Source organism: Trachypithecus francoisi, unplaced genomic scaffold (assembly GCF_009764315.1).
Source record: "Trachypithecus francoisi isolate TF-2019V2 unplaced genomic scaffold, Tfra_2.0 Lachesis_group3, whole genome shotgun sequence".
NCBI classification, from domain to species: domain Eukaryota; kingdom Metazoa; phylum Chordata; class Mammalia; order Primates; family Cercopithecidae; genus Trachypithecus; species Trachypithecus francoisi.
Window position 1 is genome coordinate 41,028,665 of NW_022681468.1, and position 14,545 is coordinate 41,043,209.

General features: G+C 41.1%; 1 protein-coding gene across 9 annotated transcripts in view; it reads right to left on the reverse strand.

The window, feature by feature from the left end:
* SYNE2 (spectrin repeat containing nuclear envelope protein 2) overlaps nt 1-14,545 on the reverse strand; it is a 389,209-nt gene that overhangs the window by 119,347 nt on the left and 255,317 nt on the right. For all 9 annotated transcript variants that reach the window (XM_033187766.1, XM_033187774.1, XM_033187773.1 and 6 more), the window contains 4 exons: nt 13,707-13,904; nt 13,030-13,104; nt 10,445-10,555; nt 4,573-4,689 (listed from right to left, as the gene is read on the reverse strand). In XM_033187766.1, coding sequence (XP_033043657.1) covers nt 4,573-4,689; nt 10,445-10,555; nt 13,030-13,104; nt 13,707-13,904 — 501 coding nt within the window. The remainder of the gene's footprint in view (nt 1-4,572; nt 4,690-10,444; nt 10,556-13,029; nt 13,105-13,706; nt 13,905-14,545) is intronic.

Consider the following 14,545-nt stretch of genomic DNA (forward strand, 5'->3'; position numbering starts at 1 on the left):
TTTTTTTTTTTGAGATGGAGTCTCACTCTGTCTGTCAGGCTGGAGCGCAGCGGTGCGATCTCCGCTCACTGCAAGCTCCGTCGCCTCCCAGGTTCACGCCATTCTCCTGCGTCAGCCTCCCGAGAAGCTGGGACTACAGGCACCCACCACCACGCCCGGCTAATTTTTTTGTATTTTAGTAGAGACGGAGTTTCACTGTGTTCACCAGGATGGTCTCGATCTCCTGACCTCGTGATCCGCCCGCCTTGGCCTCCCAAAGTGCTGGGATTACAGGCGTGAGCCACCGCGCCCAGCCAATCCCGACTTTTTTTTTCTTCTTGAGACAGAGTCTCCCTCTGTCACCTAGGCTGGAGTGCAGTGGCATGTTCTCGGCTCACTGCAACCTCCGCCTCCCAGGTTCAAGTGATTCTCCTGTCTTGGCCTCCCAAGGAACTGGGATTACGAGAACACGCCACCATACCTGGCTAATTTTGTACTTTTAGTAGAGGCAGGGTTTTGTCATGTTGGCCAGGCTGGTCTTGAACTCCTGGCCTCAAGTGATCCACCTGCCTAGACCTCCCAAAGTGCTGGGATTACAGGCATAAGCCACAGTGCCTGGCCCTGATTTTTTTTTTTTTTTAAAGCAACAGTTGTGTGATTTTGCTTCCAGACTTCCAGACATCAATTTCTAGTCATCTGATTAATTCCCTTCTAGTTTTCAGATATTGCTATAAACAAAGATTTTGGGATCCCCTTTCCTTTTTCTGCCACTTGAGAAAACAATCTTTTAATATTAATTAATCTAAGATAATCTATAATATTAATTAATCTGTAATCACAGATTTACCACCTGCCTTCATTATTTATTCAAAAATTTTATTTGAGCACCTGTTATATGCCACACACCTTTTTTTTTTTTTTTTTTGACATGGGGTCTTGCCATGTTGCCCAAGCGGGTCTCTAACTTCTGGGCTCAGGTGATCCTCCTGCCTTGGCCTCTCAAAGTGCTGGGATTACAGACATGAGTCGCCAAACCCGGCGCTCCACATGCTTTTTCAAATGACACTATTGAGTTTCTCTGCTTTCTCATGTACTCACCAAATTAATGAGGAAATAAGGAAGCTGCATGACTAATCTGGGTTTTATTTTCTAGTTATTTGAACCTTGAAAGAATCCAAAGGGGAAGAGAAGAAAAAAAGAATATTTCCAACCATAGAGCTTCAAGAGCTGAGGGTGGCCTAAGGAACTCACTAGAGATCAGTTCACTCACCTCTTTTTAAAGTCTAAGAAACCTAAGTGCACAGAACGTTTAATCAGCCCACAGCCTCCCTTTTTACCATGTTGCTTCTGAGAAGCACCCAAGTTATTTACCCAAGGTCACACAACTCTATGATCTTTTAATTCAGAGTTCCCTGGTTTTTTACACAGTAGCACCCCTGTAAAATACCTTCTCTATATGATAGCCCCAAATTCTAAAAGCAAAACTTATTTAAATGGATGTTTTATCATTGTACACCTTGTAGGGGGGAGCTAAAAAGTATTACTACAAGTATTTCTTATTAAATAAATATGTCATCTCTAAAGCATAACTGTAAATTAATAATAGCTAGCCTTTATTGGGCTCTTAACACAAGCAGGCACTGGGCTAAGCATAATACACAGACCACCACGTTATTTCAAAACTAAAACCTATTATTACTTCTAGTGTACAGATGAGGAAACTGGGCTTAGGGAGGTTATTCAAACTGCCTCCTCGTTGTATGGTCACACTAGTAAATAGAATCAAAAGCAATTTCTGCTTTCACTACACTTTGGCATCTACAATTCCACATTCTTGACATAATTTCACCAACCTTTTAGTATCCAAGTTAACTTTTAAGTTGGTGAATCACATTGCTTCATTTCTGCATCAACACATCACTGATCTAAATAATCAGTGAAGTAATCAGTTAAAATAAAAAAAACTGTAGTTAAAATGCATGTTGATTTTCTGGCTATTGCTACATTTCATGCCAAAATAGCAAACCTTTACATTTTCTCCTTAATATTTCAGTCAATTCTACAAATACCTGCATATCTCCCCCACTGCTTATGAAATGTAAAACTGAGTACCTAAAGTACAGTACCTAACTGCACATGAATAAATGCAAAGCATGCCCCTGGAATGCCATGGTGGCGGTTTACTCTGAGGTCATGCCTAGCTTGATTTCACATTTTTCCATACTAAATATTTATCCTTGGTTGTAATACGGGTCAAAAATGACTCAGAATTTTACTAAAAATTATGCAATTACCATTTGGTCAATACACTTAACCCCTGAAACAAAAGGTTTGTTGAGGCTGATAGAAGGCTGATGACATTGGCTGCCTGGTCTCTGCAGAGTCCCCACTTTCCCTCTCTTCAGTGATGTGCTGTGCTGATGAGACAGAAATGACTAAAAGGCAGGAAGACAGTCACCAAGAGGTATGCAACTTGGAGCCAGTAAAGGAGTCCCTGAATAATCAGAAGTGGACAAATTCCTCCTGTAGTAAAGGGTAACATCTATTTTTCCTGCCCAAAGAATTCCTCCCCAGCAAAAGTTCTGAGTTAAGAAGAAAATACAAATACACACATACATAAATTAGTTTAAAAGAGAGTCACTGGAGCCTAATAGTTCAAAGCTCAGGTTCTAAACTCAGAGTCAGAAAGATCTGGGTTTGAATCCTAGCTTTGCCACTTACTAGCTAAATGGCCTTGGGCATCTTACTTCTCTGAGCCTCAGTTTCTCTATCTATAAAGTGGGGTAACAGTAATATTTATCTCATAGAACTGTTGTTAATGATTAAAAGAGATGGTATACGTAAAATCTCAGTACCTGGCCCATATTAAATGTTCCATAAGCATTTTTTATCCTCCTTTTTCTTCCTCCTTCTCTTTATTGTCATCATTATCTAGTATCCACATGGTCAGGGAAAAGACCCTAGAGGTCATCCACACCAGCAGAAAGAATATTAAGCAGAATGGCTACTATAGCTAAAACACCATTGAAGCTACATCTGATTTTTAATTAGGTATCAAAAATAACATTATGGTGGGAAGATGATTTGAGACCAGGAGTTCGAGACCAGCCTGGGCAACATGGCAGAACTGTGTATCTGAAAAAAACACAAAAATTAGCCAGGCGTGATGGTGTGTACCTGTGGTCCTAGCCACCCGGAAGGCTAAGGTGGGAGGATCACCTGAGCCCAGGAGGTTGAGGCTCCAGTGAGCCATGATTGTGGTCACTGTACTCAGCCTGGGTGAAGAGTGAGACCATGTCTCAAAAACAAAACGAAACCCAGATTAATTCTGAACAGCAAAAAAACCTACTGACCAGGTCAGCAACTTTCTTAGCATTGCCACTGGGTGTAAACCTCTCACATTTGTCCACCTTCCCAGACATATATTGTTAAGAGAGACAGAGAATGAAATGGAGGAGGGAAAGAAAGAAGAGAAAGGAGTAACAATTTGAGAACTAAGATATATTTTTGAAGACTAAAGATTGGGAGAAAAAAACATAAATACAACTCAGTATAAAAGAAGAGATGCAATAATTAAACAATAAAAACAGCAAAAACATGCCAATATCTTTTACAGGAGCTATTTGGTGAGACCCATGGAGCTTTAGGTCCAGTTAAACACCAAAATTAACTTGGGAAATAGTACCCATCCCCCACACCCCGCTGTAAGGTGTTCTTGAGAACCACTGAGGTACAAGATTCCAAATTAGGAAGCCACATTAGAATATTCTGGGTTTGATTCCTTATTCCCTCATTCACTAGCCATACATATATATATATAAATATAAATATAAAAATATATATATAATATACATTTTTTTTTAAAGACAGAGTCTTGCTCAATCGCCCAGGCAGGCTGGAGTACAGTGGCGCAACCCTGGCTCACTGCAACCTCCTCCTCCCAGGTTCAAGCGATTCTCATGCCTCAGCCTCTTGAGTAGTTGGGATTACAGGCACGTGCCACCACGCCCAGCTAATTTTTTTATTTTTAGTAGAGACGGGGTTTCACCATGTTGGTCAGGCTGGTCTCAAACTCCTGACCTCGGGCGATAGGCCCGCCTCGGCCTCCCAAAGTGCTGGGATTACATACAGGCTTGAGCCACCACGCCTGGCCCACTAGCTATATTTTTATTCCCTGAATTTTGATTTCTTTATTTGTAAACATACGGTAGGGATGAACCTACCTTATACAGTCTGAGGGTTAAACGGATAACTATAAATGCCTTTTATATTAATCAATACCTTCTCTACTTTCTTTGCCCCCATAAGTTCTACCTACAGATTAAAGAAGTAGTCATCAATGGAAAGACTATTTCATGTTCACAAATGGTAAATGAGTGAAAAACGTCTAATTCTCTATGCCATGTCTATTTTCTTTGTAAATATCTGATGACAAGTCTTCCAGTTCTACAGCTTGACAGCACATATCTTCATATGTTAAAGTTCAAAAGGAACACTTGGCTTGATGTACAAGGTATTGCAGGACACAGAACACTGGACACAGCTGCTAGTCCAGCTATCTGAGCAGCTTACTTATTACCAACCGGGACTTACCTCTTCTGTTTGGTTGGGCCTTAGGGAACATTCTGGGCCTTGCTCAGTGTTTAGTGAGTCTGGTGTGAGGATCTGTGCCATGGAATTATCACAGGTGCTTATTTTCCCATATGCTTCCTGTAAAGAAAAGAATCAGAGCTCCAGAAAAGGTCCTTCCCTGATGCCACGTGAGTTCTTCTTTCTGTGCCTGCTCATTTAACAAACTACCTGCTTGCAAAAAAAGTCAGGTACAGAGAAGTCAGGTACAATTAGAAAAAAGTTTGCTCATTAGAGAAAAAATCAGCTTCCCCAAGACTGTCTTTATTTGAAAGACTTACATTCTCCAAACTTCTCTTCTTAATGAGCACATAAAGAATCTAGAGAATTAGGTACTTAGGTAGATTTTTCCAGAAGTATGCTTTGTCTCGTTGAATAATTCTTTAAAAGTATGTCCTTATGAAAATTTAAATTACATGGCCAGGTGTGATGTCTCACACCTATAATCCCAGCATTTTGGAAGGCCAAGGCAGGAGAACTGCTTGTGCTCAGGAGTTTGAGACCAGCCTGAGCAACATGGTAAGATCCTGTCTCTACCGAAATAAATAAATAAATAAACAAACAAACAAATACTTAATTATATGATAAAGGTGACATTTCAAATAGTGGGGAAAAGGTGAATTTATTCCATTTAGGAACAACTACGAAGGCATTTGATGAAAAACATAAGTAGAATTATTGTATTACTCCTAACAATAAATTCTAGTTATGAAAAATATAACTAGAATCCTTGTATTACCCCTAACAATAAATTCTCATTGAATTCTCCAAGTTATACCATAAAAATTCTAGGTGTGGGGAAGCATGACAAGAAATGAAAATAATATTAGTATTGACTATATAAAAAAAAATAATATGCACCACAAAAGTTACCATAATCTAAGTTAAAGAGAAATAACAAACTGGGATAACTATTAAACATAGTATTAATATTCTTTTTTTTTTTTTTTTTTTTTGAGATGGAGTCTCACTGTTGCCCAGGCTGGAGTGCAGTGGCTTTATCTTGGCTAACTGCAAGCTCCGTCTCCTGGGTTCACACCATTCTCCTCCCTCGGCCTCCCGAGTAGCTGGGACTACAGGTGCCCACCACCACACCCGGCTAGTTTTTTGTATTTTTTAGTAGAGACGGGGTTTCACCATGTTAGCCAGGATGGTCTCAATCTCCTGACCTCGTGATCCGCCCCCCTCGGCCTCCCAAAGTGCTGGAATTACAGGCGTGAGCCACTGCGCCCGGCCAATATTCTTAATACATTAATTACTCTTATAAATAATAAGGAAAACATCAACCCTTACATAGAAAAACAGTCAAATGGTAGGAACAAGCAAGTCACAAAAGAAGAATTACAAAAGCCAATAGGCATCTAAAGAGATATTCAACATTCTTAGAGCATAACTTAATTTAAACCACTGGCTAAGTTTGGCTAAGACTGACAATATCAAAAATCAGCTTAGGGGTCAGGAAATGCAATTCCATGTATACCTAGGAGAAATAGAATTGGTATAGCCTTTCTTTTTTTTTTTTTTTTTTTTTTTTTGAGACAGGGCCTCACTCTGTCACCCAGGCTGCGGTGCAGTGGCGCAATCTTAGCTCACTGCAGCCTTCATCTCCCAGGCTCAAGTGACCCTCCCGCCTCAGTCTCCGGGACTATAGGCGCCCGCCTCTGCGCCTGACTAATTTTTTATTTTTTTACACAGACAGGGTTTCACTATGTCGCCCAGGCTGGTCTTGAAGTCCTGGGCTCAAGCTGTCCACCCACCTCAGCCTCCCAAGGTGCTAGGATTACAGGCATGAGACACTGTGCCTAGCTTGGTATAACCTTTCTAGAAGGCAGTTTGAAAATGTGTGTCACATTTTAAATGGATATATACTCTGATTCAGCAAGCCTTCTTTTAAGGTTAACCAAAGTTAAGCAATGGGAAAATGACATGTACACAAATAACACAACATGGGAGAAAGCATGTAGATATTATAATCAACCAACCTTGATTGCTCTATCTGCAAGTTGTGTGATCTCGGAAAAATTAACCTGAACTCTCTGAACCTCAGTTACTTCACCTTTAAAATGGGAATAAAAACTATCTCACCCACGCTTGCAATTTAGTCACATATATATGGCGTTTAGCATTTCCTAACAAAATGTTAGTGTCTTTTCAGCTTCTTCTACTGAAAACAGTGACTGTTATCAGAAAGGTACAAACCAAGAATGAAAGGTAGAGATTAGATAAAATCAGAAAGGTAAGTAGGGATCAGGAAAATCTGGAATGCCAGGCTAAGTTTGCATTTTCTTCAGTAGATAATCAGACTCCATGAAGAATTTTAAGCTGAGGTTTAGCATGATTGGTTTTAGGAAAAGTCATCAGTATTTTATAAGATGTATTAGGAAAAACAATTGGAAATTGGAAACCAATTAGAGGGCTACTCCAAAAGTCCAGGGAAGTAGTAAGAATTGCTTGAAATAAGACGATAGCAAAAATAACGGGAGGAGAGGTTGTATGCAGTGAATGGACATCATTGGCCACTGACAGGATGTGAAAGGTGAGAGAAATGAGGCACCTAATAGAACTCCAAAGTTTATCTCTGAGAAAATAATGGCACCATCAGCAGACATTGAGAAATTAGTAAGAGGAGCAAGCTTTGAAGGAAAGTTGGTAAAATGGGTTTGAGTTGGAGAAACTCCATCCCAAAAACATCTATCAGGAGGATAGAAATGTGGAATAGATTTGTAGATTTAAGGGAAAAGCCAAGACTAGAGATTTAGTTTGGTAATCACTGGCATAGAGGTGACCACAAAGCTCTCAGAGGAAATAAAATTGCCCTGAAAGAAAACAGAGAGGCTGGGCGCAGTGGCTCACACCTGTAATTCCAGCATTTTGGGAGGCCAAGGCGGGTGGATCATCTGAGGTCAGGAGTTCAAGACCAGCCTGGCCAACATGGCAAAACTCTGTCTCTAGTAAAAATAAAAAAATTAGCCAGGCATGGTGGCAGGTGCCTGTAATCCCAGCTGCTCGAGAGGCTGAAGCAGGAGAATTGCTTGAACCCAGGAGGCAGAGGTTGCAGTGAGCTGAGATCGCACCACTGCACTCCAGCCTGGGTGACACATCGAGACTCCGCCTCAAAAAAAAAGAAAACAGGGAGAAGGAAGAAGACAGAACATTGGGGGAATGCCTAGCATCACAGACGAAAGAGAAAGAGGGGCAAGAAAAGAAGACGGAGGAGGGACTAGAGGTAGAAGGGACAGGGAAGAACAGAATTAAGAAAGTTAAAGGAACACCACAGTTAAAGAAGGAAAAGAAGGAAGAGGTGGTCAATCCCAGAGAGGTCAATAAGGATTAGGACTAATAAAAGGGCACTAAATTGGTGCTCCAGAAATCAATGGCAGTTTAAGCACAGCCAGAGGCTGAAACAAGGTTACAAAAGGGGCCTAGGGAGTGGAGCACCAAGGAAAGACCTTTAGTAGCAAATGAAAGAGGAAGTGTAGTAATTAACATGGGAAACAGGATCAAGAAATTCAGTTCATTAAAGTACCATACTGAGCTGAGTATAGGATATAAACGATAAGCTTCTTTCCACTCATGAAATCGTATCAAGTGTATTCATAAAAATGTGCTAAGTCATAATTGAGGTTCAGAATCCTATTGGAAAACAGGGAAAGAGACAGCAATTTTCCTTGTAGGATGTCAGGAGGTTTCTTGGAGCAGGGGAAGTTGAGATGGGTCTTTGTGGACAGGAATGACGTCTACAGCCAGGCATGGAGAAAGGGCATCCCAGGGACCAAAGCCTTCTGTGGAGCCACTGAAGATGCAGGCTGGTTCTGGAACTCTCTCTCTGTTTGAAGTAGTGGGGCCACAAGGAAGAGAACATGTTAGGGAGGGGAAGCCTGAGTACTGAGGTAGAGAAGGAAGGAACCTAGCCAGAGGCAGAGACTGACAAGGCTGGTACAGGCAGAGAATGGTGCCAACGATTAGGGAAAGAGTTGGCATGAGAGCAGGGCAGGGGGTCAGCCCTGGATAGGAGGCAGGAGCGAGAGGTGTATGGATCACGAGGATGCAGAGATCTTCCGGGAGCAAAGGAAGAACGTGGTTCATAGGCTTATGATGCTTTTCTAAAGTGAGGGCATTTGAGAGATTGGAAAATATTTAGAATGTCATAAGGAGCAAAAAAGACTTAGCGCATCTAATTTATCTTACATACTACTTTGTTTCACAAAAAAAAAAAAAAAAAGATTATGGAGAGACCCTCCACCAATACTCCCAAGAGCGGCATGTTAATTTAAATGCTTTGGTAAAACAGTGCAGTGAAGCTTTTAGCTGCTCCTTTGAGTTATCTGTTTGGTCAGTTTGGATTTTCACATATATGGAATTTTCTTCAAAAAAAGTACTCTCCTGTTATCACTGAGTACACAACAGAAATAGAACCAAGCAGGGGCTCACTAAGGCTGTCTTTGTGCTTGTGCAAAGGTGATGTCAGAAGCTTTCAAAGATTCACGGTAGCCAAGAGAGAGAAGGAACCTAAGTGTCCATCAACTGATGAATGGAGAAAGAACGCACGGCATATATATACAACGGAGTACTATCCAGTCTTCAAAATGAAGGAGATTCCATCATTTGTGACAATATGGATAAACCTGAAGACATTATGTTAAGTGAAATAAACCAGGCACAGAATGATAAATACCGTATGATCTCACTTACATGTGTAATCTAAAACTATGGACTGCATAGAAGCAGAGAATAGGATGGTGGTTACCAGGGCTGTTGGGGGTGGAGGGTGGGGGCTGAGAGAGGGCCTGGGGAAATGTTGGTCAAAGGATACAAAATTTCAGTTGAGGCCGGGCGCGGTGGCTCAAGCCTGTAATCCCAGCACTTTGGGAGGCCGAGACGGGTGGATCACAAGGTCAGGAGATCGAGACCATCCTGGCGAACACGGTGAAACCCCGTCTCTACTAAAAATACAAAAAACCAGCCGGGCGAGGTGGCGGGCGCCTGTAGTCCCAGCTACTTGGGAGGCTGAGGCAGGAGAATGGCGGGAACCCGGGAGGCGGAGCTTGCAGTGAGCTGAGATCCGCCACTGCACTCCAGCCTGGGCAACAGAGCAAGACTCCGCCTCAAAAAAAAAAAAAAAAAAATTTCAGTTGAACAGGAGGAATAAATTCAAGAGAATCTATGTATAACATGGCAATTATAGTTAATAATAATGTATACTTAAAAGTTGCTAAGCGACTAGATTTTAGGTATTCTAATTACTGAAAATATGCCAAATATGTGAGGTAATGCATATGTTAATTAGCTTGATATAGCCATTTCCAATGTATACACATTTCAAAACATGTTGTATACCATAAATATATACAATTGTCAGCTAAAAAAAAAAAACTCTGCCCATTGCAGGTTCCCTCCCTAAGCATTCCTTTAAACAAGATAGTTCTTTACTACCCTTATTTTTATTCCTTGTCTGAGCTACAAATGGGCATTTTAAAGGTTTAGGCAGTGCTGACTGAAAAACAAATAAAGTAAAGGGGAAAGAGAGGAAGCAAAGCTAACACAGAAAGTTGGGCAACATGGTGAAACCCCGCCTCTACTAAAAATACAAAAATCAGCTGGGCGTGTTGACGTGTGCCTGTAATCCCAGCTACTTGGGAGGCTGAAGCAGGAGAATTGCTTGAACCTAGGAGGCGGAGGTTGCAGTGAACTGAGATCATGCCACTGCACTCCAGCCTGGGCAACAGAGCAAGACTCCGTCTCAGGGGTGTGGGGAAAAGAAAGTCATGCAAAAATAGATCTCTGCTCCCCGCTACGCTCATAACTCCCAAAGCGTGGTTGTTATGCCCAGCATTACCTGAACAATTGTTCCAGAGGATGAGGAAGCTCTGTCTTCTTCCATGTCCTTGTCATGCTTCCAAAGTGAAGACCAAGACTGAGGAGACGGTTCTGCCTTCTCATCTCCATTCTGTCACAGTAATCGATTGGTTAGCAAAAGGAAGAGCTTCCCTTCCTGTCATAACTGGTGCCCTACTCACTCACCTCTTTTATACCAGATTCAACTTATCAGGCAGTGTAACCAGAGCCCTTTATTGCAGCCCTCCCCCATTTTTTTAATCTGTATTTTTTGCTAACTATATCATCTTTACAAATGTAGCTGCTCTTCCTAAAGCCTAGAAAATACTTTTAAAAGTAGGGGCTCATGTCACATGAAGGAAATCTTTAAAACGGTGCTTTTAGGAACTTAATCTGCTTTGGTCAATGTAACCTTAAATGGTATCTTTGAGGCCAGGTACTGTGACTCACACCCGTAATCCCAGCACTTTGGGAGGCTGAAGTGCGAGGATCACTTGAGGCCAGGAGTTGGAGGTTGCAGTGAGCACCACTACACTCTAGCTTGGGCAACAGAGTGAGATCCTGTCTCTAAATAAATATTTAAAAATACATAACAGTTAGAAAAATTAAAATGCTATCTTTAAAATTACAGCCTCATGGGTATAAGAAAAAAAGTTCAACATCACTAAACACCAGGGAAATGCAAATTAAAACCACAGTGAGATACTACTTTACACCTGTTAGAATGGCTTATATCAAAAAGATAAAAAAATAACAAGTGGTCATGAGGATGTGGAGAAAATAGAACCCCTGAATACTGTCGGTGGGAATGTAAATTGGTACAGTATCGAGGTTCCTCAAAAAATTAAAAATAGAACCAGCAATCCCACTACTGAGTATATATCCAAAGGAAAAAACTCAGTATGTCAAAGAGATGTCTGCACTCCCATGTTCAATGCAGCACTGTTCACAACAACCAAGATACAGAACTAACCTAAGTGTCAACCAACAAAAGAAAGGATAAAGAAAATGTGGTTATATATACATAGTGAAATACTATTTGGCCTTAAAAAATAAGGAAGTTCTGTCATTTGCAACAACATGGGTAAATTTAGAGGATCTTCTGTTAAATGAAATAATCCAGGCACAGAAGGACACATACCACATCATCTCCCTTCTATGTGGAATGTAAAAAAAAAAACAAAAAACTCATAGAAGCAGAGAATAAAACAATGGTTACCAGCGACCAGGGATTACAAAAATGTTTGTCAACGAGCATTAAAAAAAAGGGCACAGGAGGAATAAGTTCAAGGGATCTTTTGTATATCATGGTGACTATAGTTAATGTATGTTTGAAAATCACGGAGAGTGTAGATTTTAAGTGTTCTCATTATCAAAAAAAATGGTATGTGAGGTAATGTGTATGTTAATTAGCTCAATTTAGCCATTCCACAATGCATATATACATATACTGTATCAAAACATCATACATATCATAAATATATTATAATTTTTTTTGAGACTGAGTTTGCTCTTGTCACCCAGGCTGGAGTGCAATGGCATCATCTTGGCTCACTGCAACCTCTGCCTCCTGGGTTCAAGTGATTCTCCTGCCTCAGCCTCCCGAGTAGGGGGGACTGTAGGCGCATGTCACCACAACCAGCAAATGTTTTTGAATGTATACAATTTTTACCTGTCAATTTTTTTTTTTTTAAAATCACAGCTTGATGAACATGTACTTTTTTGTTGCTGTCAAAGACAACACTATAAACATCAGCTCAGAAGCAAATACACATCTCAAATTAACATCGTACTGAAGTCACTCTTTCTGGTCCCTGGTCCCTCCATTATTCTCTGCCATGAAGGGGTATAAGTTGTCTGATGGTCACAGAGCACAGTAAAGTTTAACTCTTCCTTGTCACAGTTCCACCATGTCCTAGCGACACACTCTAGGATAAGAGGTCTGTTTTGTGTGACAGTGGAGCTACTTAACCATCTATAAAATGAACCCAAAAAGTGTCTGGTGGTTACGTGCGAGTCACAAAAACTGTAAGTTGCTTCAATTTTCTTCCTTTTGTCATAACACCCATTGCAACTTATTTTTTCAAGTATGAAATGGAAACTGATGTCAGAAAAGACAACTGAAAATGTCTCATTCAACCAGTTACAATTAAGTAGTACAAATTCTTAGTATGAGTTGCTAACACAACTCTCCGTGTCATTGGAAACACTGTTTCAGACCAAAAGAGTAATTGAAATGTGGAAAAATACAGTTCTAAAAATGAGACCAGGAGTGCCAAACAAACAGCATGCTCTCAAAACTTCAGAGAAAGTCCTCAGAAATCAGGATACTACAGAGAACTTCTTCACCTTCTCCCGTATGCCAACGAGAGTGCCTGAATTACATTCATCTCACTCTTACATGGTGAAGTAGGTTTCCATACACTTAAACATTAATAACATAAGAGAACTACTTCAATCATACTTTTAAAATATCAACATTAATTTTAAAAATTCTTATGTTTCCATTCACTTTAAGATCTTTTCATTGACTTCTTTTAGAGGTCTGGCTCTAACAAACTTTAACAAGAAAATCATTTCCCTTACTTCGCTCTTCACGGAACTTTCTTCCACCTCTTCCTCGACTGCTGCCAGGTAAGACATGGAGCCTCTTCTGTTCAACTGAAAGGCACAGCACAAGAATACCTGCAGTCTGCTTGCCAGTCAACATCACCAAGATCCCTGTCCGGCTGCATTTTTATGTAGCTAATTTTTTATTCACTATATTGAAGATGCCCACTCCTACAAGGAGGCTCTGTCTCCTGCTCCATTCAGCTCCTCCAGCCAGATATCCCAAGTCAGTCAAACCTTAGGTCTTGACATTTTCATGGCCCCCTGTGGCCCCTCATCAAACAATTAAAGAATGTGATTCATTGATGTGAATGCAGAGAAGACTTAGGCACTGGGCCCTTCTTAAGTCTGTAAAGGGCTGACTTTCTGTATGAAGATACTTCAAAGGGAGGCTAGATCGATCTGCCTGTGAAATTTTATAAGCGTGTCCTAAAGTAATTCAGGTGTTAAGAATTCTGAGTGGAGTCCAGAACAGGCACACCCTGAGGATTTATATTCACTAGTAAACAACTTCAGGTTGAGTATTTCCACTTGTAAAAAGTCCTTTACTACAAGCCATAGATATAGATGCCACAGGTCGTTCAGGTGGAAAACACTACCCATTAATGCTCTTGTGGAGTGTGGGGCCGGCATTAACCTAAAGTCATACTCACCTTCCGCTCAGAAGCATCCCTCTCCGCCACTCCACCCTCCTCTGATGCTACAGCTGGCAGCCTATCTCTTTCTACTTCTTCTTGTTCTTGCTTCAAATGCTGGTGAAGGTTTAGTACGGTGGCCTTCAGGTCCACCAACAGGTCTTCTTTTTGTTGGTTCAAACTCAGAATCTGTTTTTCCATATCTTCGATTTCTCCCTGTGTAGAAAGAGTGTTTGCACAGGTTTGAGAAGTCTGAGGCCTCTGCAGGCCCGGAACAGCCTGCTTCCTTTGGTACAAGGGCTGAAGATTTTTCTCTGCTGTTTGGTTTACAAAGCCAGAAGCTAGTCTCTGGTACAGTATAGCTCCTTTCCATCCAGGCTGCATTTCCAAAGGTCCTGTGTAGGGTTTACAAGCTATAGGATGCCTCAGCCTTACCAGAGACCTTGTGAATCAGAATCCCTGGGGGTTAAGCCAAGGCGTGGAAACTTGTAACATGCTCTACAGATGACTATGGTGTGTGGCCAGGGTTGGGAGCTACTGCTCCAGTGGCTAGCTACAGGACTGAGAGAACCAGGATCCACAGGGGAGGGCCCAGGAGTCTGCACACTAACCAACACCACACACCATACTACAGAGAACTTATGCATACTTCCCATTGTGTCCCAAAGCATATTAAAAATGCAAGTCCCCAGGAGACATGTTCTCATGTCTCTCCAGGAAATTCTTAAGCAGACTAACATTTGGGAACCACTGAGAGAAAATGAAGATAGAAATCTCATTCTTTTATTATCATCTCTGAAGACTTCTTTGGTATTACTAAATTCATTTTTTTTTAAAGCACAGTCTATTCTGCTCAA